General features: G+C 35.7%; 1 protein-coding gene across 2 annotated transcripts in view; it reads right to left on the bottom strand.

Moving 5' to 3' along the window:
* The window catches only part of COG6 (component of oligomeric golgi complex 6), a 61770-nt gene that overhangs the window by 11422 nt on the left and 22593 nt on the right, over positions 1-27755 (bottom strand). For both annotated transcript variants that reach the window (XM_082859474.1, XM_082859475.1), the window contains 9 exons: positions 27620-27711; positions 25721-25785; positions 24511-24602; positions 22978-23095; positions 13719-13850; positions 13213-13380; positions 10410-10517; positions 9333-9386; positions 6409-6488 (listed from right to left, as the gene is read on the bottom strand). In XM_082859474.1, coding sequence (XP_082715600.1) covers positions 6409-6488; positions 9333-9386; positions 10410-10517; positions 13213-13380; positions 13719-13850; positions 22978-23095; positions 24511-24602; positions 25721-25785; positions 27620-27711 — 909 coding nt within the window. The remainder of the gene's footprint in view (positions 1-6408; positions 6489-9332; positions 9387-10409; positions 10518-13212; positions 13381-13718; positions 13851-22977; positions 23096-24510; positions 24603-25720; positions 25786-27619; positions 27712-27755) is intronic.

Raw genomic sequence — 27755 nt, 5'->3', positions numbered from 1 at the left:
GGAACTGGTCATTTACAGGTATTTAAAAAGGAAGGTTAGAATAAATTAAGTTACAAATAAAATGAGTTAACATCCCATGGAGCAAGAAAAAACACAGGACATGGAAAACCATGGAACCTTTAATCAACAGTAAACAGAGAATCAAACAAGGGTGCATTCCTCTTAAATAATTAAATAATTTTTGATGGGCCTGTTAACAATGTTTCAGTATGACACTGAAAAGACATGATGGGGCTTCCCTGGAGGTGCAGTGGTTAAGAATCCGCCTGCCAATGCAGGGGACACAGGTTCGAGCCCTGGTCCGGGAAGATCCCACATGCCACGGAGCAACTAAGCCCATGCACCACAACTGCTGAGCCTGTGCTCTAGAGCCTGCAAGCCACAACTACTGAGTCCACATGCCACAACTACTGAAGCCCATGCACCTAGGGCCCGTGCCCGGCAACAAGAGAAGCCACCGCAACGAGAAGCCCGCACACCGCAACGAAGAGCAGCCCCCTCTCGCCACAACTAGAGAAAGCCCACGCACAACAACGAAGACCCAACAAAGCCAAAAATAAATAACTTAATTAAAAAAAAAAAAAAAAAAAAGACATGCTGTTCTCCCAGACCCTATGTGCCTTATTTTCATGTTTTGGAAAGTCTTTCTTTTGCAAAGTACAGTTTTTCTTTTCCCATATAGTTTGCTATACCAGTATATAGCAAAGATATAGCTAACGTGCTATGAGAAAAAAGAAGAAATAAATGAGGAGAAGATGAGTTTGTTACATAATTTCACATAAAGGCAACATACTTTAGTTACCTATGCACGGGAATTCCATACCTTAAGAAATTTAACTTGTCCAGTTATAAATGTCATAATGCCATAAAAATATGGTATTATAAATTTTAAAAATACTAACAAAGATAATTGTATAACTAAACGGAGATACCGTTCTCACTTTAAAATATGTTCACTGAAATTATGTATATTTTAAATAATTATTTAAAGTACTGAGCTGTGATAAGAAATGAACTGCTTACTTCCAGAATCAGTGAGCTTGTCATTAATCAGTACTTTAGGATTTTGGTTGCCATAACAACGTAATACAACTTTCATCATTACCATAAACCCAGCACTTCTAAAAATAACTTATGTCAACATTCAGGCTCTGTGATCACTAAAATTGAGCTTTATTACAGTGCCACAGTTAAGAGTGCAATCAAACACGCCATAGGAGAAAAGAAGGTGTTAACAGTTTAAACCTGAAAAACTAAGAAAAAAATATACTTATAATAGACTGGTTTAAAAATGTACATTTTTGATTTCTCTTTATCACAATATACACACCAAAGATGCCATAGTGGGTCAGCTTTCTGTCATTCAGAGTAAAATTAAAGCATGTTTTAGATGAGACCAAGGCACATATCTCACATAAGCCTTATCTATTACACATGCCTAACATTTCTGAGCTTCCTCTAAAAATAATAAAACAATGTAATCTCAACATAGAAGGAGTTAATAAAAATACAGTACAAGCTAGTGTTAAAGAGAATAGGCTCTGGAATACTGGATTTGAATCTTGGCACTGCTTCTTGCTAATTGTTTCACCTTGTTTCAATTATTTAACCTTTCTAAAAATGTCTTCTACTGTAAAATGGAGGGTTAAGTGAAGGCGACCCTTTCAAGGATCACTCTAGTTGAGATGCTAAGATTAGATCGTAGAGTTTGGTGTGGCAATGATAGAGAGAGCAAGGGCGAAAACAGAATAGATCCAAGGCTAACATGATAATCCAGGCACAGAAGATACCACCTTGGACCAGAGTGGCAACTGTGGAGATGGTCAAAAGTGACCAGAGTCTCCTCTCATATATTTCTTTCTAGATAAATATTTAATAAAATGGTTCCACGGCAATTTTGACTGCAGTTATGCTGAATTTACAGATTACTACACTACACACCCAGTTAGAGATGAATACCATGTGTCCATGTTGGAACACTGGAAATCTACAACAAACATCACACTTGATGATGAAACATCAGAAACATTAAAGTTCAAAATGAAATATGCACACTCATCATTACATCTACTGTTTACTTTGGAGCACCTAGCCAATACAATGAGTTTAGTCATAAAACTGAAAAAAATTAATGAAACTCATTAACTTTAGATGTCTGTACCAAAAACAAAAAATCAAGGCAAACAACTGATAAACTAATAGAACTAAGAGTTTAGTTAACTGGCCAGATTCAAAATGAACAAAAAATTTAGTACTTTCCCTGTACATCAGCAATATCTAATCAGAACATGTAATGGAAAATAAAAGACCTTATAAAAGCCACAGAATTGTTTCCTAGGAATAAACCCAGTAACATACATGGAAAATTATATGAAGAAACTGTAAATCTTTACTGAAAATTCTAAAAGAAGATCTGGATAAACAGGCATACCATGTTCATAGATGGGAATACTCACTAGTGGCTTTCTTATTTTCTTTTTGTTCATTTTTACATTAGCTTGGTGAATGTTTTATATGCACTTTAAAAGAATGCTATTTTCCATAGTTGTGTGTGGTATTCTCTTTCTATTGGGCTGAGCTGATTAGCGACACTGTTCAGTTCTTTTACACTGAGCTAGTTTTCTAATTTCCCTATCAATTATTGACAGAGGAGGGTTGAAATATCAAAATAAATGTCAATTTATCTATTCTTCCTCAATTCTATAAACTTATACTTCATGTTTTATGAAGTTCTGCTACTAGTTGCCCATATTTACTATTATATCTTCTTCATGAATTGATCCTATAATTATGAAATATCCCTCTTTATCTTTGGTATTATCTGTCCATCAGTCTAATTTTTCTGATATTAATATCAGAATATAGCTACTTCAACTTTATTATAATTTTTATTTGCATGGTATATATTATACCATATTTTTAAACTGTGTCCTTATATTTAAAGTGGATTTGTTATAGACAGCAGACAGTTTGGTCACGTGTATTTTCACCCAATCTAATACCACTGCTTTTTAACTGGAGTGTGTAGTTCTTTTACATTTAATATAGTTACTTATAAGGATGAATTTAAGTCTATCATCTTGTTACTTGTTTTATATTTGTCCCATCTGTTCTTTTCTTCTCTTTTTCTGCCTTCTTTTGATATAACAGTTTTTTTAACATTCTATTTTATCTGTTGGCATGTTAGATAATTTATTTTAGTGCTTGCTGTAAGGTTTACAATCTACCTTTAAACAATATTACACACTTCATGAGTAAACTTACAACATCACAACAGTATACTTCTACTTCCCTCCCACTCCATCTTTTGTACTTTTGTAGTCATAAACTTTATTTCTCTGTGTTAAGAACTCCACAATTCAGTTATTATTTTTATTTCAAATGGTCTACTATCTTTTATATTTAGCATTTACTGCACTTGTCATTCCTCTGTATAAATAGGAGTTTTCTTCTGGTATCACTTTCCTTCAGCCTGAAGAACTTCCTTTATCATTTCTTGCAGTATACTGATGATAAATCCTCTCTACTTTTTTTTTGTGTGTGTGTGGTATGCGGGCCTCTCACTGTTGTGGCCTCTCCCGTTGCGGAGCACAGGGTCCAGATGCGCAGGCTCAGAGGCCATGGCTCACGGGCCTAGCTGCTCTGCAGCATGTGGGATCTTCCCGGACCGGGGCACAAACCCGTGTCCCCTGCATCGGCAGGCAGACTCTCAACCACTGCGCCACCAGGGAAGACCAATCCTCTCTACTTTTGTTTATCTTATCTCAAAATGTATTTATTTCACTTTCAGTTGAAAAATACTTCTGATGAATACACAAAGTTGAAAGTGTTTTAACATCCACCCTTTTAAAGATGCTATTCTATTGTTTTCTGGTTTGAACTGTTTCTAACAAGAAGTCAGTAATATACTTATCATTGTTCCCACATATAATACATCTTTTTTTCCTCTGGCTGCTTTTTAAGTTTTTCTCTCTTTATCACTGGTTTTCAATAATTTAATTACGGTGTACCTTGGTACAGCTTTCCTTGTTGTGATTTATTTAGCTTCTTCAGTCTGTGGGTTCATGTTTTCCATCAGATTTGAAAAAAATTCTTTTATGCCTTCAAATTTTTTATGCCTCAATCTCACTATGACACTTCACTTACACCTGTATTAGAATGTTTATTATTATCTCACAATTCACCTAGACTCTCTTCATCTTTTTTCCAGCTTTTAATTTTTTCCTATCTGTGCTTCCATTTGGACAATTTCTATTGTCCTTTTTTCAAGTTGACTTATCTTTCGCTCTAGAATGTCCAACTGACAGTTAAGCCTATCCAGTGAGATTTTCATTTTAGATACTGTACTTTTCAGGCCTAGAATTCCCATTTTGTAAAATTCCTAACTTTTCCTCTCAATATAATTTTCCTTTAAGTTGTTGAACACACTTTTTAAAGACCTTACCTGCTAATTCTGTAAACTCTGTCAGTAAGTCTGCTTCTGTTGACAGATTTTGCTTCTAGTTTTGGTTCATATTTTCCTACTACTTAAAACCTAAGTGGTTTTTTTTATTGCATGCTCAGCATTATAAATGCTACACTGTTGATTGTCTGTATTCTGTCATACTTACAAGTGCTAAGTTTTGTTCTGGAAGGCAGTTAATTTAGTAAAGATCCACGTGATCTTCTAGAGGTTTGTTTTTAAGCTTTATTAGTGTGAGTCAAAAGTAGCCTTTACTGTAGAACAGACTAGCCTTACTTTTAAGGCTTGGACTTCCCGAGGTCTCTAAAGCACTGTTTGAGACTGTTTCCAATTAGTCGTTATTTCTCTGGTAGGCTAACCCCACCCCCACTCCCAAACCTGCATTATTTTTGTTTACACAGGTATTCCTGAGAGTTAAAGACAGGTGGCTTAAAAGGAGGCAGTTAAAGAGAAGAAAACTATTCTCTCACTGTTGTGGCCTCTCCCGTTGCGGAGCACAGGCTCCAGACGCGCAGGCTCAGCGGCCATGGCTCACGGGCCTAGCCGCTCCGTGGCATGTGGGATCTTCCCAGACTGGGGCACGAACCCATGTCCCCTGCATCGGCAGGCGGACTCTCAACCACTGTGCCACCAGGGAAGCCCCTACCTCTTTTAAAAAACCAAAGTAATTCTTTTTAAAGATACCTGCTTTGTTTCTAGCATATATAATAGAGGAAGATTCCTGAAAGAATCCTCAAATCATATCCACTTTTCCACAAGCTCACTTTAGGAAGTATCTATGGTCTCTTTATTTCTTAAATTACTCATATAAACAATTCTGACTCAGTAAGAAAAGACACTGAGAATATTTTATAAATATGCATAGCTGTGGTTTCTGTAGTCAAACCTCTATTTTTATACCATTAAAAGGTAAATGTTGGAGTCTGGCATTGGTAAAAGAACAACGCCCTTCTAATTCATTACAAGGAAGGAAGAATTCTTTAAGGGTATTTTAATTTTCTATTCTTTTCTTTATTATCTTACAACCTCACTTTCTGGCTACCTAAATGTATTCAATAGTTTATGCCAAGGATGAAGTGCTCAGTCAAAATCTCCTTTGAAAGGCAGTCAAACTACAAGAAAAAGGGAGACAAGAATGACAGGTGTCCCAAAGGTACTGCAACCGCAGAGACAAGCAAAGTTCAGGAGAATAGGATATTAACAAAACAAAATGAGACAGGAATGAAAAAAAGAAAGTTTTACATTCAAAGCTCTATTTCAAAGAAACAATTGACATTTTAAATACAATATGAATAGAAATAAATTGAGAACATAAAGACGTGAAAATATTTTTGCTTAAAAATGAATTATCATTTTGAAAAGGCTCAAAATTTAACTAAATGAAAGTTATCTCCTATTATTTCAAATGCTTTATAAATAAGATCAAATATAATACTATGCCTATACAGTAGGAGAAATAAGAGCAGAAAGTATTTTTGAGGGTAGGACCTGCCATCAATCAAAAAAAGGGGAAAAAGCAGTTAGAAAATCTGCTTTAATGTTGAATCTTAAATGTGTTAAATGACTTACATTTTCATAGCAACCTGATTTTTAAAATAAGTAGCCAAACTGATACCATAATTTTTCTTCTTAAAAAAACCTGAAAATACATTCATAGGTTACATTTAATTTTAGAATACTTTGCAAAGAACATTTTAGAAATTTTCTGAATGAAAAAAGGGGTAAATAGGTACTGACCAATTCTTAGTTGCACTATTATTTACATAAACCATATGTATATCTCAATTTTTTTAATGTCATTATAATTAGTATGAATTTATAACAGGATGCTAGGTCCATACTATACAATCAAAATACCTTGAAAATAATTGTTTTTCTTATAAATGTGCTTGGCATTTAAAAATATGTGACTCTTTACAAGCTAATTGGGACCAAAAAATACTTACTTCACTGTGGCACTTAGAAGAAAGTTCAGCTGTGGCATTAACAGGTTGTCTGGGGCTGACAGATAGCGATCAAACTGAACCTAAACAAAACAGAGAAATCCAAAACACAAAGTGCATATATCTGCTAACAGACATCCCAAATAAGCATCTCTTTTAAGGATTAAATCTTAGTAAAAATCCCATATTCCAAATAACGAGTTCTTCATGATCAAAATGAGCTATTCCTTACACATTTTAACTAAAAACTCACTGAAAGTGTCAACTCTTTAATGCAGTCAGTATCAGCAATACCTACTTTCAAAATTCTGATCCAAGCCATTTATCCTGATCTCCCTCACCAAACTTCTTGGGTAATAATATTAAGCAAGAAGTAAAGTCTTCAGATTTCAGGTCTGCCTTACTTTCTTAAATGCAATGTATCTCTTAATTATTCACTCCTCTATTCATTAAATTAATATTTATGGAGTGCCTGTTATTGGTAAGGTGCCATATAACATAATGTAAATAGAACGGTGAGCAAAAGAGGGCAGTCCCTAGCTTCACAGAGCTTATGGCCTAGTGAGAGAGGTAGTGAACAAATAATAATGTAAATATAGGAAAAACCAAGGTACTACAAAAGCATCAATCAGGAGGACACAGACCTAACCTGTATGTTTGGCAAAAGCATTTCTGAGGAAAGGTCATTTTACGTGAAATCTTAATGATGAATAGATGTTAGGTTAAGTGTGTAGTGGGGCTGGTGTGGAGGAAGGCTTAAGTGAGAAAGAGGATGCCTACCAGAGATCACTCCATGCAGGACTTGCATGGTTTCTAGAAGATTTTAATTCTTACTGTAAAAGCATTAGGAAACCATCGAAGAAGGGAAATCATCTGATTTAAATTTTAAGAAGTAAATCTGGCTACAGCAAGAAGAATGGAAGGGGAGGTTGTAATAGCAGATGGCAAGGACACCACATAGGTAGCTCTTGCGGCATCTTAGACGCCAAGGGCAATAGGGGTGAAGAGAAGATTAGATATCTGAGAGAATTAGAGAGCAGAATCGTCAAGATTTGGTTAGTGACAGACAGGATAAAGGGGCTGACTCCCAGGTTTTGGATCTGTATAATTCACAGCATTATCACAATTCACAACTGTACTCTTTATATATTTATTTAGTTGTGTGATAACTGCATCTCTTACTAGATCATTCCAGTTCTCAGCATGATACCTAGATAATAGCAGATACTTGGTTAATAAATGCTGAAATAATTAGTGGACAGATGCTCTTATACTTTCTGAGTTAAGAACACTTGGAAAAGGACCTGGGGTTGGGGCTGGTGGGGAAGAGTTAGAAGAGCTCAGTTTGGGATATGGTGAACTGAGGTGCCTTTGAAGCATCCAAGTTGGGGCACCAAACAGTTATAGATAAAACAATGGATCACACATAAAACTCAATCAAGAGTTTGTTTCTTTAGAGACACCTAAGATATTCAACTCAATTGTTTCTAAAGTTAAGATCAGGCATATACGAACCTGTAATAGGGCTTAAATATATTTTGTGAGTTTATATTATGAACTGGATACGCATCACTGGAGAAGGAGAAATAGGCGGGATGCACACATTTACTGAGTACTAAGGTTACTGATCTCTGCGTAGACCTATATCCTCATTTTGCTGGGGTGGGGGTGCGGGGGAGGGCAGTAAATACCTTAAAGTGGAATTACTGGGCGGTATGGTGAGTGTACATTGAACTTTCTAAGAAACTTATCTTTTTTAATGAATGTAAAATTTATTCATTTATTTTTGTACTTTTCAGAATCAAATCTTTGCATTTCTACAGTTTTTACTGTTATGTTGGATATACACAAGTTATGACTTACTTTTTATATACTGTCTTTTATCATGACATAATGTTCCTTATTTATGATATTTAGTGTTTTTAAAATCTACCTTGTCTAATGTTAACTCTGTCAGCTCTGTATTCTTTGCATTTGTTGGGTATCTTGTGGGTCTACCCTTTATTTTCAGTTAAATTTAGCTCTGTCAGATGATAGATGGGAAAGCCCTGGCATCAGAGAAGTCACCCAAGAGAACTATTATCGAAGTCATACCACTGTGGCAGTGAGTATTGAAACACATAGGACAGGCAGTACATATAGTAGGTAAGAGCATAAGTACTGGGTTGAATGGGGTTGTTAGGAGGATTAAAGAGTTAGTACATTAAAAATGTGTGTCATGCTCAATATATGTTAATGGACGTTGTCATTACTTACTGTTTATTATTACTACCACTAGAATTCGTATCATAAAGCTTCCAAAGGGGATCATTCCTGTGAGGACTAAATGAGTGTCATCCAACTGATGGCTGTGTGTGCGTGTGTGTATACACACACTCATATATAGGCAAAGTATGTACTTAAGATGTGGAAACATGCTACAAAAAGTGGTGCTCATGCAGAAAGGGATGTGCAAGCAAGCTCATCACTTGAAAAGAAGGTAATAAAGTGGAGGTTCGGTGAGCGTCACAGTCAAGAGTAATATTTTAAGACTGGAATCCACTTTCAGTTATCAACTCAGGAAGAAGTCAAGAACTATTAGCCCAGGATCACTGACAGATGGACGTCTATAATGATATATAGCTAACTCCTTCGTGTCTCTCATTCCTTTCTCCATTAGGTTAGGAGTAAAACTCTGAAACTGAAGAAAATCTAAACAGGAATAATGACACTATTAGGGTATGGTGCAACATTACTACAAATGTTATGCCTTGGTCAGCTCTCCTTAGTTAAAGGAATACATGTGCAATCATTATGACTGGACCCAATGTGAATACTGCATATGAAGAGATAAAATTATCACCCGAGACAAAAATTATCACACAGGAAAAAATAAGAATAATGTTCCAAAAGGAAACGTATGTTGAAATGCTTTCTTATGTACTTACCATTGCAGCCTTCAGTGCCACAGAATCTAGGTTGGGAAAATTAGCTAAAGGGCCCTTAAAAAAAAAAGGGACAAAACCAAGATGAAAACAGGTGCTATATGTTACAATTCACTTCTCAAATACAGTCCATTAGTACATTGCCCGAATTTGAAAATTTAGCTTATTTCCAAAGAACTCAAATGTCCTATCTCCAACCTCAATTAAAAGAGGGACTGTGATTTGTTCATTTTGTATAACTAGCATGAAGGCACTCAATAATATTTGTTGGAGAAGCACATAAGTTTATTAACAACGGAAATAAAAGGATACTTTAGATTTAATCATAAGCAAGAAAAAAAGGGCAATAAAGCACTGAGGAATGGCAGTAAGACATGGGGGCTTTAAGAGTTCCCTTGATAATTTTAGATAATATAAAAAGGCAGCAGAATTTGCTCCTACTGGTAGAAATTTGCTTATTACCTTATCAAAAGAAAAAATTCAAACCTTGTCCCTGGGCTATAAAATATTCACATTAATGTTATTTAAAAGTATTTTGCTTTTTAAAGAAAGAGGCTTACATGGTTTTCTAGGGTTCCCACCACTCCATTTTCTAATTCTACTGGAGTTCTATAACTTAAGATCAGATGTTAGCCCCAGAAGTATTTACCTTTCCAAAGTAATAGACCATGATTTGCTAAATTAAAAGGGGGGATGACTGCTATTTATATAGTAATCTATGCACTTAATAAATCAATGGTGATAAAGGACTAAAAAATTTACCAATATGAATATGCTTTATATATTTTTCAATACTAATTTTTGTATATTTTCATTACTTGTAACCCAAACTATCTATAGTAAAAAAGATAGTATTTTGGGACACCCTACTATATCTCAGATAGTCCTCCAAGAACTACACAGGTATTATCTCAATCTTAGAACAATCCTATGTTACAGATATTATTACCCTCAATCTACAGATGAGGAATCAGAGAGAGAAGTCACCTTCCCAGTGAAAAATTACTACTAAGTGTCTAGCTCTAGAAGCCGTACTCTAAACTGGTGTATGTCTCTAGTTAGGAAGATCCATGTGCTTACCTGTTCGGGTTTATGTTGCTGTATGGTGTTATAGATATAACTCACGCCTGCTCTAGTTAAAACGTAAGAAGCTTGCTCATTTATAAGTGTGTCCAAATGTGCTTCAATCTAAAATAAAACACAATTAAAAGAAAATATTTTAAAAGAAGAATAAGACTGATTGAGAGTAGAAGTAGACTAGCCTGGAGTCTTAGCTCTTCATCATGGACGTGTTCCTTGCAGCAGCTATGAGGCCAAAATATGAAGGATAGGGACGGCTCCTGTACAAAGACTTTTCCTTCCCCAAAGAGGAAGTCCTCTTACGAAAGGGAGGGAAAGTCTTACTTGAGGATTCCAGGACTAGCCACTAGTCGAAAAATTTGGGTTGCTTCTTGGCTCTTTTAAAAGCTGGTATTAAGCAAGACACAAACAAAAACTACTCATAAACAACAGTGTAAAATAAAATACTTAGAAAGAATTCTGGGAAGATGAGGACCTGATGTCCCTCACATCCACACTGCCTCATGCTCTCAACTTGCTGGACTAACTCAACCAATCAAATACATCACCTGGAGAAGTCTGAAGGAAATCCCATGGGGGCTGAGGCAGTAAGTCCTCCAAAGGAAAGCGGATTTGCGACAACTAGGGGACTGTTGAGGAACCAGCAGAAGGCTGGGCAAAGATGTCAAGTTCAGGAGCTGCCAGCTAGCAGGTGGGACTTGTACGCGGTCACCTGTTTGGTGCTATTCTTGGGGAAGCCACCTAATGCTAATGGGGGCAGAAGGAGACTACCTGATGGGATGAAGTATTCCCAGGTGGGGAGAAGTGGCTGCTCCTTCCTTTAACCAGTACAGGCCTGTAAGTCTACAGATCTTCCTGTTATCCCTCACTGGATACTCCCCTCAGTTTTACCAGCTTGTTTACCAGTGGCACAGTATGCTATTAAGAGATGCTATCTGCTACCATCTGAATGTTTGCCACTGTGCAAGTCACTCCAGCAGGTGAGCCCCTCCCCATAAAAAACTTACAACTGATTTAAAAGAGGTGAGTAGGTTCTATGAGAAAACCCACCTGAATAATGAGAACAAGTATCTTTTCCTGAGGCAACACTACTGAAAGACGCAGGGTACCTTAGTTTTTTTTTAAGTGAATGCCCAAGAAAGTACAATTAGAACCTTAGAACCCTTACTTACTAGTCTTACTGGAAAATCCAAGAAAAACAAGATTGCAAATGGAAATATTTAATGAAAGGGTTATTGCCAAGAACCAAATTAGTATCTGAAAGAAAAGTGGAAGAATAGTAATACAGAGTAAATATCAAAGAAATATATTAAAGGGAAGAGATTTAAACAGAAATTAGAAGGCAAATTTAGGAGATAAAGCCAACTAAGGACAGGAGCTTCAGAATATAAAAAGTAACAGATGGAGAAGTGAACAGATAACAGAAAACTTTACTGAGCAAAAACCAAAAGGGTGGAATCTTCAGACTGAAAAGGCTTTGCAAAATCCAAGATGGAAATAATAGAAAAAGAGACATACCAAAAAATATCCTGAGGAAATATCTGAACTCAAAGGAAAATCCTCGTAAGCTTCCACAAACAAAAGAGAATCAGACTAGCCTAGATTTCTTACTTGAAACACTGGAAGAAGAAAGAATGGAAGAAAATTAATGGACTACTGATAGAAAAGATCTGAAAATCAAGAATCTTTTACTCGACAAGGAAAACTATCACTGTGGGGCTTGCGCCTTCCAGCATCCACACCCTTGCCCAGTCCTCTCCACACTGACTCTGGCTGGTCCACGTGACCAGTGCCAGCCACCAGCCCATCAGCAAGAATGATGCAGGCTCAAGAAGCACTTACATGGTGGGGCTTGTCCTCTTGGAATGCAAAAAACAACTTTGGAATATTTGAGAAACAAAGATAACTGGTGATAAAACAGATTGCTGGACCAACTGATATAGGTGCACATCTTGAGAAGAGATTTAGACAAATGGCAGAGTTTCGGGTTGAATTAGTGATAAATACATTAAAAACCAATGACTATTTTTAAAAAAGATTTTACTAATTATACTTAAACAATTATGCAAAAAAGAAAAATTAATCATACTTCATTATATTTCTTTTGAAAGAAAGAATTAGAAAGTAGAAAACATCACAAACATAGAGGTCTCAAACTCAGTCCTTAGAAAAACCCCAAATGACAAATTTTTACTGTAGCCACTGCCAAACTGTTTATATACTTGTGATAACAAAGAAGACTCAGGGTTGTTATTGTTTTTTTTTTTAAACATTCTATCTACCAAAAATCACTATTTCAAAATCAAAAGCCAAGTATCTGGTAAATTTTATAAATGGCCTTGTTGTGACTCTTAAGTGATACCATTTGGCTTATAGGACCAGAGCGATTGGCATAACAAACTGTAATGTTGTGCCTAACACTGATTTACACGTAGATAAAAATATATCTGTCCTCTGCAACACCTTCTGCACTAGCTACACAGCTTGAAAAATACAGCACGTTATTCACAGTATGGAAACTGAAATCTGCATACAGAATAACAGTTCAAATCAGTCAGAAAAGCTCCATTCTACCACCACATACTATGGCTTGAATAAAATATCTTACCTGTTACATATTCTGGCTTCTCCAAAACGAAACTGAAATACTGAATATGCATGGGGGCAGGGAGGGGTTCTATCAGACTATAACAAGGGATTTATATAAATCAGGTCACTGAAATTATCTTAAAGCCAGTAACTGAGATCATGTATAGCAAAAAGATTTCATCACAGTGAGCAGTCACTTTATGGCAAAATTAACCTGGAACTGTAGCATTTCCAGACGTCTGTCGGTGAATTCAAATAGAGCTAATGTTGTCTTCATCATATACAGTGAATTGACCATGAAGGTGGCCATGTCAGCTGTGCCTAAATTGCTGGCTGATACAGTACACATCTGGAGGAGAGGATCCAAGACACATGATAAAACCTATAAATGAAAAATAAAATCAAATGTATTCCTTATTTCCCAACCAGTGATACGGGTCTGTGTTAACGGCACTTCAGAATGAATGTCAAACTAATGGGGAGCGGGCCAACTTACAGAAGCACGTAAGAAAAAGATTAAATGGTACCGCAACTGTAATAGTTTTTAAAACAAGCATCACTGAATATATACTTTTTAAATTAAAGGGAACTGGTTTAATATCTGAAGGAAAAAGCAATGAGAAGGACTGTCAAGATACATGGGCTATCAAGTGCCAGAATTTCAAAAGAACGTACAATAGAGGAGCAGTAAGAATCATTAAACATGAATTTACAACCTACCTGCACAAAGTCGGCCTGACGGGCATCTAACGGTACAACTGAAGAATCGTGAGATGCCAAAACTTCACGCAACAACATGAGTGTCTGATTTAATGCAGAACTTGGTCCAAGATCAGGTGGTGGGAGTTCAACCTAAAATGAAGGATGACTTATCCACTGCTTGTATTTTTCTACTAAATTTTAGTGTCTACATAAATGCCAGTTCACGGTAAAATAGTTCATATGAAAGATTTTAGTACATACTTTAATTTTTTTAATTAATTAATTTTTTTAAAAAAATTTTTGGCTGTGCTGGGTCTTCACTGCTGCACCCTGGCTTTCCCTAGTTGTGGCGAGCGGGGGCTACTCTTCATTGCGGTACGCAGGCTTCTCAATGTAGTGGCTTCTCTTGTTGCGGAGCATGGGCTCTAGGCATGCAGGCTTCAGTAGTTGTGGCACACGGGCTTAGTTGCTCCGCAGCATGTGGGATCTTCCCAGACGAGGGCTCGAACCCATGTCCCCTGCACCGGAAGGTGTATTCCCAACCACTGCGCCACCAGGGAAGCCCAAAAACCCTCATATTTTTAAATTAACTGCTTCATTTTATATATAGACTCCTTTCACTCTAAATACATATATGTTCCAGTAATTAACAGTAAATGGAACTAAAGTGCTTTTTTTAAAACCACTTTATTGAGGTATGATTGACATACAAAAAGCTGTAAATATTTAATGTATACAACTTGATGAATTTAGAAGTAAGTATATACCTGAAACCAAGTCCCCCTAAAACCAAGTTCCCTTACAGAGTTTATGAACAACCTCTTTATCCAAAGCTTTACTCTCTTTCTTGTCCCGCCCCTGTTCCCCTCAGGATTGAGAAGTATCAAAGAAAAGGGGAGACTGAAACCAAGCAGGACCCTGTGAGGCCTTCCCAGGTACAAAATCCCCTCCATGTCCCCCATTTCTTGTTTGTGGAACAAAAGGCTTTAGTCTCCTAGGCCTTCTGTGAGTTCCAAAGAGCTGACCCAAGCAATTAATGATCAGGACAAGAGAGTCACAAGACTTCTAGTTCCTCCTGAAGGGATATAAATAACAATCTGATGCATACTTTGAGTTGTCCTGGGGAAACTAAGACCCCCATCCAGGTGGAGGATGGTGACTACCTGCTGACCACAAGGACTAGACTCCAGACTGATTGAAACCAGACGGTTAACATTCCCAAAACATCACCCTGTTACCTTACCACCAACCAACCAGAAGGCCTACAAGCTGATCACGCATCCTAGGACCCTCTCCCCTAACACTGTCTTTAAAAACCCTTGCCTGAAAGCTATCAAGGAATTCCAATCTTTTGAGCATGAGGTGCCCATTCTCCTTGCTTGGTACCCTGCAAATAAACCCTTACTTTGCTGCAAACACCCACTGTCAGAGTTTGGCTTTCTGGAACTGCGGGCACATGAGCACCTACTTGGTAACGTAACCATTAAACCATCACCACATTCCATAAACCATATCCATTACCTCCAGAAGTTTCCTCTTACCTTATTTACGGAATTAAATTTTTTAAGTCAATAATATTATTCAAGATAAATTTAACAGTGCAAACTAACATTTGTTTGATATAACTTCAAATAATTACAACTTTTTATTTCACATACTTTTATTTAAAATTTAAAAAGCATTTTAGCTGAAAACACTGTTCTTATTTGTTTTTCCTAGCAGAATAATCTGCAAGGAATAATGTAAAACTCAAAATACTCATTTAAAAAAAAGCACTTTTCAGGGGCTTCCCTGGTGGCGCAGTGGTTGGGAGTCCGCCTGCCGACGCAGGGGACACGGGTTCGTGCCCCGGTCCGGGAGGATCCCACATGCCGCGGAGCGGCTGGGCCCGTGAGCCATGGCCGCTGAGCCTGCGCGTCCGGAGCCTGTGCTCCGCAACGGGAGAGGCCACAACAGCGAGAGGCCCGCGTACCACCAAAATAAAAAAAAAAAAAAGCACTTTTCAAACTTTAACATGCATATGAGTGACCAGGGAAATCTGCTTAAAATGCACATTCTGATTCAGTAGGTCTGGGGTGGGGCCTGAGATTTTTAATCTCAGATAAACTAATAAACTCCTAGGTGATGTCCAAGCTGCTGGTCCAAGTACTACAATTTGAACAGTTAAAAGAGATTCTAAACAGTAATGATATCCTAGAATTTAAATCAAAATTTAGAGGACCACTTAGGTTTTATTTTCACAGAGCTGGTCAATCCTGCCTACTATTAATTTGATATGGGTTTCATTTATGACATACCATCCCTTTTAAATTAGAATTGTACTATTACTATAGTGAAAAGAATTTTAGAAAATGTCTCTCTAGCTAAAATGGATATGACATTGCATCTTTTGTAGTACAGACACATATTCCCTTTAGACTTTGCCAGATTCACAGTTATGAATGTTTCAGAAGAGCCTGATAAGGAAGGGAGTACACATACTTGAATACTTAAGTGCTTCAAATGCTTTGTTAGGGAAAAGGTACATCTTTCAATAAAATAATGTCCTTGCATTTTCTTTTTTCATAGTAAAGAATTAGCTCCTAAATATGTCTTTCTAAAAGCACAGAAGGAATCATGAAAAGAGTTCATATCTGGCTTTATTCATTTTAAAAGCTGTTCTTAACAATTTTGCTATCCACTTAAAATTCTATTAGCAAAAATTTCCACTTGGGTGCTTTGCTAATGAAGACCATTCTGCAGTAAGTGTTGTTTTCCTCATAAGGCTAGAATCTTCTTAGAAGAGATGAATGGTTTACAAGAGGCAGAATAAGATGAAGATATAATTAATATAAAATATGGAACATTAAAAATTTGGTGAAGGAACGATAATTCCTGAAAGAAACCTGAAATGGTTGTATATATAAGCAACACATAAACTGTAAACAGTATCATATTCCAATCTCAGTTTAATGTTAAAATAGCCCTAAATATGACCAATTCATATCTAAGAAAAACATTTCAGGGCACAGTTATTGATGATAATGACAACAATAAATAACAATAATAGCCAACACCCGTCACTGCTATAAACTCACATAGGCTGCAGTATTAATTGGTACTTAATATATTCAAATTACAATTCTTTCTTTTCCTGTTTTTATCCTATTCTATTCTGGGTTTTAACAGGAAGATACCATGCTTAAAACTTGCCTTTTATTAGCCATTTTATGTTCCTGCAACTTTCATTTTAACTTTATAAGAGAAATAAAGTATTTAAGAACTTCGTGGGGTTTTCTGAGTGAAAATAAAATAAAATAAATGGATAACCATTTGGGAAAAATGAGTATGATCCTTCCTTCCCAGCATGGACAAAAATAAACTTCAGGTAGATTAAAAATTTGATATAAAAGTGAAACTACAGGAAGACCTAAGAACAAACAGTTAAATGAATTTATTAAATAATCGAACACTTTCCTACTGATAGATGCTAACTTTAGCATATAATAAATTCTACATGTATTTTCTTGTTGTGGGGAAGTTTTTGAAGTATGTTTTATGGCATGTTCCCAAAGAAGAAACAATAAGGAAAAAAAATGTTACAGATTTTACTATGTAAACATTAAAAGTGATGTATCAGAAATTACTACAAGCAAAATTAAATGGTACATGATGACATGGAGAAAAGATTTATAATATATATGACAGATAATACTCTTAATGTATAAAAAATATCAGAAAATAACAAGATACAGCCTAGTAGGAAAATGGCAAAGGACATGAGAAAACAATTCACAAACAGCCAATAAACATACTTTAAAATGTTCATTCTCACTAGAAAAACTGAAATCTAAATTAAAAAAAAAAAGATAGCACTTTTGCTCATATTGGCAAAGATATTTTAAAACGGCTATTATCCAATTTTGCAAAATTTGGCACTTCTGGTAGGAGACAGTATGGTAGATTTGAGAAAATAAGTGAAAGGAAGTTAAATATGTGGGGCTGCCTGAGGACATGCAGGATTGCTGGACATCATGGAGGGCTTCGCTGAGGTTGGAGACCAAAGTTTTTGGTTTCCCAGTGCACATAAAATGTTTAAACTATACTTTAGTCTTTTAAGAGTGCAATGGCATTATGTCTAAAAAACAATGTATATAACTTAAAACTACAAAGCAAAAAAACAATTACAATAATGTTAAAGATCACTGATCACACAGAACACCGTAACAAATAATAATGAAAAGTTGGAAATATTGTGAGAATTAACTAAAATGTGACACAAAGACATGAAATGAGCAAATGCTCTTGGAAAATGGCACCAATGGACTTGCTAAACACAGAGTTGCCACAAAACTTCGATTTGTTAAAAAAACGCAATTGGGCTTCCCTGGTGGCGCAGTGGTTGAGAGTCCACCTGCCGATGCAAGGGACATGGGTTCGTGCCCCGGTCCGGGAGGATCCCACATGCCATGGAGCGGCTGGGCTCGTGAACCATGGCCGCTGAGCCTGTGCGTCCGGAGCCTGTGCTCCACAACGGGAGAGGCCACAACAGTGAGAGGCCCGTATACCGCAAAAACAAAACAAAACAAAACAAAAAACGCAATTATCTGCAAAGTGCAATAAAGAGAAGCACGATAAAATGAGGTAATGCCTGCACTATGTTGAACAGAAGTGGCAAAAGTGGGCATCCTTGACTTGTTCCTGATCTTAAACGAAAAGCTTTAAGTCTTACACTATTGAGTACAATGTTAGCTGTGGGTTTTTCATGTATGGCATTTATTATGTTGCAGTAGTTTCCCTCTATTCCTAGTTTGTTGAGTATTTTTATGATAAAAGTGTTGAATTTTGTCAAATGCTTTTTCTGCATCAATTGAGATGATCATGTGACTTTTTTCCCCCTTTGTTCTCTTACTGTGGTAATTATACTGACTGACTTTCATAGGCTGAACTGTCCTTGCATTCCAGGGATAAATCCCAGTTGATCATGCTGTAGAGTCTTTTTTAAAGGCTTCCTCATTTGGTTTGCTAGTTGTTATACTTTTCAACTCCAGAATTTCTTTTTGATTTCCCTTGAGATTTTTCTAACTCTAATAGATATTTCCATTTTGTTCATATGCTGTTCTCTTGACTCATCTTTAACATGACTGTTTTAAAGTCTCTGTCTAGTAGATATGCCATCAGGTCTTTTTCAGGAATGGTTTCTGTTGATTTTTTTCTCCTTTGAATGGGCCATATTTTCCTGTTCCTTTGTGTGCCTTGTGATTTTTTTGTTGAAAACAACATTTGAATGTAATAATTTAACCCTGGAAATCAGATTCTCCCCCTCCTCCAGGGATGCCATTTTCTGTTACTACTTTGGGTTTTTAAAAAAAAACTGTTGTAGCCTCTCTCTGAGCCAAGGATCAGGTTAAGGTATAAACTGAAGTTCTTCTCAGGTCTTTCTGAGCCTGCTCCTTTCCCTGAACATGTGGTCACTTTCCAATTTTCCTCATATATACAGTTGCTTTTGAATGTCCTAGACTTTAATGTCTGACTCCCAAAATGGGAAAAAGAAAAAAATTAAGGGGGTGGAAAAATGCCCTAGTCTTTGAAATCCCCAGGAAGTCACTTTAGCCACAGGAGGAGGTGTCTGACACAATGGGGAGGTGCAAAAACAATGGCCACCCTCCTCTTCACAACTCTGGGATGAGAGCACAGATCCCAGAAGTTTAGAGGACAGTGTCCTCCTTTTTGTTCACCCTGGCTCTACAAGCTGTGTGCAAGGTGCTCAAGGAACAAGTGTACAGCTGCCTGACACAGCACTGGGGGTGGAAGATGGGTAGTCGCAACTATGCTAAGAGTTGAAGTTGACCAAAATTGACTGCAATTTATTACTATTCAAGCCTTCCCCTAGAAATTGCAATTCTTCAATAGACTCCAGAGTTCCAAAACAGTTACATTAGACAAATACTGCTAGTCCAACTGTCATCTAGGTGGGGTGACAGATTCCTGGTGCTTCCTACTTTGCCATCTTCCCTGAAAATTACTGATCTTTGTATATTGATCTTGTCACCAATTACCTTTCTAAATCCATTTACTAGTTCTACAACTTTTCAATTAATTCCCTTGGGTTCTGAAGTACAGTCAGAGCATCCACAAATAATCTAATATTTCCTCCTTTAAAATATTTATATCTGTCATTTATCTGGATTTTCTATTATTTAAATGTGTTATTGGCAAATATTCTTTTCTTGTTCTTTCTTGACTTAAATAGAATACATTACTAGTGCTTCTATGTTAATCATGAGGTTGGCTGTTAGTTTTATTAATCTTTATATGGTTAAGTATTTTTACTTTTTTATTTACTAATATTTTCCCCTCAACAATTTAATTAAATATCATGAGAATATAATTTAACACTGAAACATTTAATATATTTCCTAACACTGAAATATTCTTATATTCCTGGGAATAACCAATACTTGGTTTTAATCTAATACTGGATTTATTTTTATAATTATTTACCTTTTTAAAAAACTTAAAAAGTGACTGATTTGAGGTTTTCACTTTTGTACTGTCTTTAAAAGGTTTTTATGTCAGTGTTACACCACCTAAAAGGAACTGGGAAGCTTTCCATATTTTTCTGTGTTCTGGAGAATTCTGTTCTTTGTAGGTGTAAATAAAGCTATCTATATAAACTGAATTAAGTCTAGCAGCATGTTCACTAATAATTTTTCTTTCCTCCCTAGGTGTATTCAAGTTTCCTACCTCATTTTGAATCATTTTTTGTCAATTTTATTTTCTTAAAATCATCCTTTTTATATATTTTAGAATAAAATTTATATATTTTAATATGGTATTCTCTGGTAAGTTTAATCCTCATCTCTGGTTATTATCTCTAATTCTGATATTATAATTTTAAATTTTATTTTTTCCTTGGTTAAAGAATTGCTAGAAGGTTGTCAATTTTGTCGACCTTTTCAACAAATAATCAATTTTGTTTTCCTGTTTCCTAATTTATCATAGAAATGTACTTCCATCTTTCCTTTTACCATTTTGCTTTATTATTCTCTTTCAAATTTCATAATAAGAATGCCTACTACATTTTACTTCCAGTTTTTAGCCCAGATGTTTTCCAATTGGTAACGCTTTGGGTAACGCGTTCATGTGTGTTTCCCATATTGCAATTTGGCTCTTGTCCCCACCACATGAATAAAACTGCCCTCAGTAAGTCATGGATCATCTATATATTGACAAAGATAACAAACCTGTCACCCTTGTTTTACTAGAACTCTTCATATAGTATCTGTCATCAACTATGCCCTCCTTCTTGAAACTATTCTCTTGGCTTTTCTGATAAAACCCTCTTCTCATTTCTCTCCTGACTCTCCAATCATCCTTCCTCAGCATTCTACCATGGTAGTGCTTATTTTCTTCTCTTAAATGTCACTGTTTCTCAAGACTGTGTGTCCTGGAAGCTCTACTCTTATTAAACATGATTCCTAGTGACCTCAGACAAACACATGGACTCAACTATCTTTTACATGCAAAGCTCCATAAATCCAAATGTACAGCTCCCTATTAGATCAGACTGATTGCAGAAGGATATCCCACATGTATCTTGTCTAACTTAGACAATATCATCACCTTTATCCCCCCAGTTTTACACCTTCTCTCTATTCCAGATACTTGTGATTAGTATCAATATTCCCAGATTGGTAACTTAGGAATTATTTTAGAACTCTTCCCTCTCGTTTAACCACATTCAAGCAGTCACCAACTTCTGAAGGTTTACCTTTAGCCCCCAAGAATCTGTCCCCTTATGGCTCTTCCTTAGAGTATGTATTTTCATAAAAACTACTTCGACAATCCCTTAACTATCCTGTCTGCAACCTGGCTCTCTCCTATCTACACGCCACACCAGTTTCCAACTGATTTTTAATAAATGAAAATTTGTGTATTGATGACTCTTAGCTTGCATATTCTATTTGTTTCCTCTACTTAGGATGACCTCTACCCACTCCTTTTTTACCTATCTAATCCCCCATGTCCTTCAAGTTCAATTCTTATTAACTCCCTCTCTGGAAAGCTCCCTCTCTGTATATGAATATTATTATACATACTCTTCTTATTGTGCTAGCATAGCACCTTGGGCACGTCTTTCATAAAACATGGATTCTATAGTAATCACCGATTTATTAGTCTATTTTCTGTGAAAGGAAAAGTGACCTGAGACCAACAGACCTTGACTGTTTGCTTTGTACTCATTAGGAAGCACATGTTTGTTCACATTCAAAGTCTGTACCATGTATGAATGATTTTAGAAAAATTCTGTCTAAATAAGAACTCATGTAAACATATCTATAATGAGAACTGATTGTTAGTAAACTTCCTGTGATACAGGAAAATATATAAGGGAAATACTCCAGCTCCACAAATTCATGCTGCCGGGGGTCAGAAAGCAGACTCTTATTAAGGCTTCTCTGAACTTAGGAATGTAAAAATAGACCAGGTACTTTGGACTGGATTGCTACTGATTGTTCCACACTATACTACAAACCTGTGTCTAATATAACCAGGCTGTTAGATAGACCAGTATAATTTAAAAAAAAAAAAAAAGCCAGAATGGTGATTGTGATGCATCCTTGAAAAACGTGAGTCTTTAATAATGAAATAAAAACAAAGAAGGATTTGATCATTATAAACCCATTCCTTAAGGTCTTTCCAATTTACTGCTGCACAACACAATGCTCAATTTAAAATATTAGCTCTCACAGAACGCTTTCAGGTTTTTGTTGTTAGTTTTTGTGGGAGTTTTTTGTTATCTTGTTTGTTTTTGTGGGAGTTTTTTGTTACCTTGTTTGTTTCCATCATTAATTACAGTATATAACTCAAAGGAACATAAATTTCATTAAGGACAAAGCTGGACCAAGAATGTAAAACTTAAGTAAGCTGTTTAGAAAAAACATTTAGTAAAAGTTCAAGTTTTCCAATCTGTATGTCATTTTAGCCCTGACCTATTAAATACAGTAAGTTTGCTTTAATTACAAATTTTTGGTTATTGAAAAATGGTAGTGAAACTAGGGCTTGAGATTCTACCACTAATTATGACTCAAAATTACACTGTTCCAGGAATAGATTATAAGCCTACATCCTGTAAGCCGCCTCAAAATGAATTTTGTTGTTCACAGGAAGAACTCAAAAGAACGCTGAATGGAATGGGAAAAAATTGTCACCAATATGGAAACAGTAAAACAATATTTTTAAATGTGAAAAACTCACATTCACATAGTTCAAGAATTGCATTTTTCAAACGTACCTTGTCCATTAATTTGCTGGCATGAAGACTCAAGCTACTGAAGAATATTTTTTTGCTCAGCAAATGCATTTCTTCAATGGTAGTCAACAATGTAGTTGCACTATTTCCAACAATGCCACTAAAAGCAAAGAATATTTCAGGTTGCAAAACAGGCCAAAACAACCCAGCTCTTTAACTGAGTAGAATTCTTTAAAAAGACCTAGATTTAAATAAAAGATTTTATATAGAATATAACCTGTGAATTAAAAACAATTACTCTAGTTTCATATAAAAATGAGGGTTTTTTTCCTTTTAAGTTAGGTGATGAACAAATGAAAACAAACTACAGTGTTTTAAATATTTCACAATCTCTTAGAAAAGCAGTGGGTTAGAACAAACACCTTGTAATATGCAAACCCATGTCTCTATTTTTCCTCTATTATAGTAAATGCATGTTTTGATTATCCAAGAAGATCTGATTTTAAGGAAGCCATTCCATCAATAGCTCTATTGAGAAAATAATTTTTATTAATACTGAGATTTTTAAATTAAAACTGTTACACTGTATCAATAACACACCTGTAAATTATAAAGCTTCTCAATTTTTATACAGCTACCTAAATAGCATATATTTAGACTAATTACGAAAAATCTGATAACATTTTGAAATAATTATTCTACATTCCATAATTCTCAATTTTATATTACAAGGATATTTCTTAGACTTATCCAATGGGGTTTCTCATTTTTGGCAGAATGTAAGACAAGCATGTATATAAAACAACTCCCTATTTTATTCTCCTATTCATGTATTGAAAGTGACTCTTCTGTTCCTGATACAGGCATGCTTGATAAAAAGTAATTTAAACTCATTTTTTAATAGGCTAATATGAAAACTATCAAAAACATAGCTTGGAAGAACACTTTTAACACAACTACACATATAACATGGTCTTATAGTGACATCTACAATAAGGCTCAAGTCTATGTATACCACCAAAAGATATTTGCAAGGTGAAAATGAATGCAAATTTTGGAGTTGAAGATCATATTTTATCTGATTAAGAACCACTTGTCTTATCTACAAAGTCACTTTTATTTAGAGAAGATAAGACAGCTATCACTTAGAAGAGATAAAGCTATCGTTCCGTTCTATCACTAATGGAAAACGAAATGTTAAAGAAGAATTTATGTAAACACCCAGAACAGGACATGTTACTAATTATGCCCTACTCTGAGTATAACATATAGTTGCTTTAGGTGCCATGGATCTCTTTTACTAATATAGGAGGACTCAAAAAATACTTATATTATAGACTTACACTGCTATGTGTGTGTGTGTGTACTTATGCTTGGAGAAGAAAGGGAAAAGGAAACAATGGACCTCAAAGTACAGAATGTATAATAGGCATATAATGATTCATATGGTGTGGCGGTTCTACTAGTTATACTTAGCCATGCATAGAATACACACACAAAAAATATTACACTGTGTTCTAACTGAAATGAAGTGTCACATGGGATTTAAGAAGCACATTTAACCATTCCACTTACCTGATTGTATGGTGATAAAATTTGAGGAGGTTAGAAATTTTATATAATAAAACTGCCCCAGGTTCAGCAACTATTACTTGTTCAATTCGAACCTATTAAAAAACACGTGAGAAAAAACTAAACATTTCCTAAAAGTGTAACTTTTCTTCATTAATCACATGTGGTATGAATAGCATTCAAAAGATTAAATTTTATTATTGCAGAAATCACAAAATTCCTTCTAAATAAAGAATTTCTGACTATTAAATCACAGAGGATGGTACAACAACACAGCAACTTTAGCACAGCTATGCTCTATAAAAAAAAGATCCATTACCTACAGAATGTGGTTCAAGGCAATTGCTATCAGAAATAATCAACACAATGAGGTCATCTCGAGGTTTTTCACCAGCGTATAATGGAATTTAGTTTAGCAGTAAATTGCAAAGCAGCTGTTACATTCCTAAAAACAGATTATCAGTGAAAAGGTACTGCTCTATGAATGAATATTAAGGAAAAAAATGAAAAAAAAAATTTTCTCTTTAAACGACTATACCAAGTTTCTTTCTATTAGAGAATCGGAAAGCAGATAAATCTTGAATTAGCACCAACCTCTTTGGCCAATTATAATACTGCCAGGGCAATACCTCAGATCTAGTTCAAGGTTAACTTGATATGCTCAAGTTTAACTACTAGGAATCTTTTCTAATTAAAATCCATCCCTCACTAATCTTTCCCTTACTTTATATTCCCTAATTAACAAAAACAATCTAAACCACACTGAATGTGCTTACTTACATATTATATTACATCTATGCTTATTAAGCTGCTGATAACATACGTGTCTTCTTGTTTCCTAACTGGATTCTAAACACAGACATTGTGTTTTCTGGTTCGCTTACATCTCTGCAGCATTTGGTAGAACAGTACATACACAAGAGATGTTCAATAAACAAATGCTTTTGAAAACATTTAGATTTTGGAGTATGTCATAATATCAACGAATGTGATCTGCTAAAATGGTATTTTATAAATACATGTATATGAGTATGCAAAAACCTCTTGCATAGAAAATTGGCAATGATTATTTTAAAATGCGTTTTATTACCCTACATTGTGTTAATCTGACAAAATTACGGCCTGAATTCAAGCTGCTGTTTCTTTAAAAATCAGAATAAGTCATTAATTTAACCAGCTACCATATAACGTATATAAAAACAAAATATTTTACCTTTAGGGGCCTGCACACACCCTCAGTAATATGTCCAACAACTTCCTGAATATTTTCTTCAACACCTACAATTAATTATAACATAACTAAAATTTTTTTTCCATATTACACTTTGCTTCACATAAGTTCAGAAAATTAACAAACACTAATACATATGATTAAAGGCATTAATAAACATTTAAAATAACAATTAATTATATTTTATTAAGTTTAACATCTTTAGGACATTACTAATTATATCAATATGAGTCTAAAGCCCTATCAATTGATTTGACTGTTGATTAATGAACATTATTTCTTTGTGAAAAAGAGTAAATGTATGAAAAACAGACTGTGAAATTTATTAACTGAAGGAGGTGATGTGAAGATGTATTAGCACTGGTTCCACAAACTCCTTACTCTAGGCAGTAGTGCTAAGCACACAAACTACGGGTATAAAGATGGAAAACACGCCTTGCAATCTAATGGAAAAACGGACATTTACTGATTACTGACTATTTATCAAGGTCTGTACAGGGTACTTGACACGTACTGCTTGTAACCACCTTCATTTTTACAGATGGAGAGACTCAGGTTTAGAAGAATTCATGCCATTCCCACAGAATAACTTATTTCTAACTCCAATTATTTTCTTCCCACTTCTTAATGTTACCTCTCATGTAAATTTTCCTACATCTTTTAACAAATACATTCTTTTAAACTGGGTAATTAGCATAACAGAAAACAACTTTAAAAAGTGCAGACTTTGTGACAACCTATCACATATGCTGAATCTAATCTCAATATCGAAGAGTTAAAAACGAAGAGGTTAAGTCCTGCACCCATTCGTATACTAGCCTCTCCTGCAGATGACGTGCTGAACCAGGATGACGTGGGGCTGAGCTATTCAAAATAGGTAAGTGATACCAGTCACAACATCTCTCTTCACTTCCTAGCAAAGCCAGAGCATCTTAATTATCTACTAACCCCTTCTACAACAGGCATCTTAAGGTAGTCACAACTAAGAAGATTTGAAATTCTGTAAACAGACGTTTGCAACTCAAAAATAATCATTTTTCTTCTTTGAAATCAAGACCAAAATTTTAGGGACATTTAGTACATAGCTAATTATTTATTATTTATTTATTTGGCTGCATCAGGTCTTAGTTGCGGCATGCTGGGTCTTCGTTGAGGCGTGCAGGATCTTTTGTTGCGACGCACAGGCTCTTCATTGCAGCGTGCAGGCTTCTCTCTGGTTGTGGCGCACAGGCTCCAGGGCGCATAGGCTCTGTAGTTTGCGGCACGCAGGCTCTCTAGTTGTGGTGCACGGGCTTAGTTGCCCCGCAGCATGTGGGATCTTAGTTCCCCGATCAGGGATCAAACCTGCGTCCCCTGCACTAGAAGGCAGATTCTTTACCACCAGACCACCAGGGAAGTCCCAGTACACAGGTAATTATTCAAAAAACTTTAAAATAGTCACGTGAGAATGACAAAAGGGGCTGGATAGTAGAAATGAAAGAAGTAGTAGCTTAACGACCTTAGGCCAGTCACTGACTGAGCCTGTGTACTCAAGATAAAATGAAGAGAACATAACCTTTTGCCTTTAAAGGATGGTGGCTGAGATAATGTAGGCCAGGCACTCCAGAGATGCCTTAAAAGTGAAGCAGAGGGGTCTAGGCTTACAAGAAAAGGTCCCAAGGGTCCAGTATAAAAATGTGATCAGTTGTGTGACAAAATAAAAGTGATGGAAAAGAAAGTCTATCAGCAGAAAAAGGGGGAAACTAGAGACAGGAAGATTAATTAGGATGCTTATTAAATCAGCTAGTGTGAAGAGTTTATCTCCATGAAGAAAACAGAAACAGAGAAGTCCTGCGTGATTTACTAGATCTAGGCATGAGTGGTAACAATCAGAGGACCCACCTTGTGTAGTTACATGCTTTAAGAGAGCTTCAAGGTGTTCTTTTTCAGAAGCAGTAGCCTGATGGAGCCAAGCCAACATATCTCCTACATATCTAATGAAAAAACTAAATGTTAGTAAAGATTTCCTTCAGAAAAA

The sequence above is a fragment of the Leucopleurus acutus genome (assembly GCF_964270905.1).
Source record: "Leucopleurus acutus genome assembly, chromosome: 18".
In the NCBI taxonomy this organism is placed as follows: domain Eukaryota; kingdom Metazoa; phylum Chordata; class Mammalia; order Artiodactyla; family Delphinidae; genus Leucopleurus; species Leucopleurus acutus.
This window is presented reverse-complemented; position numbering and strand designations above follow the sequence as displayed.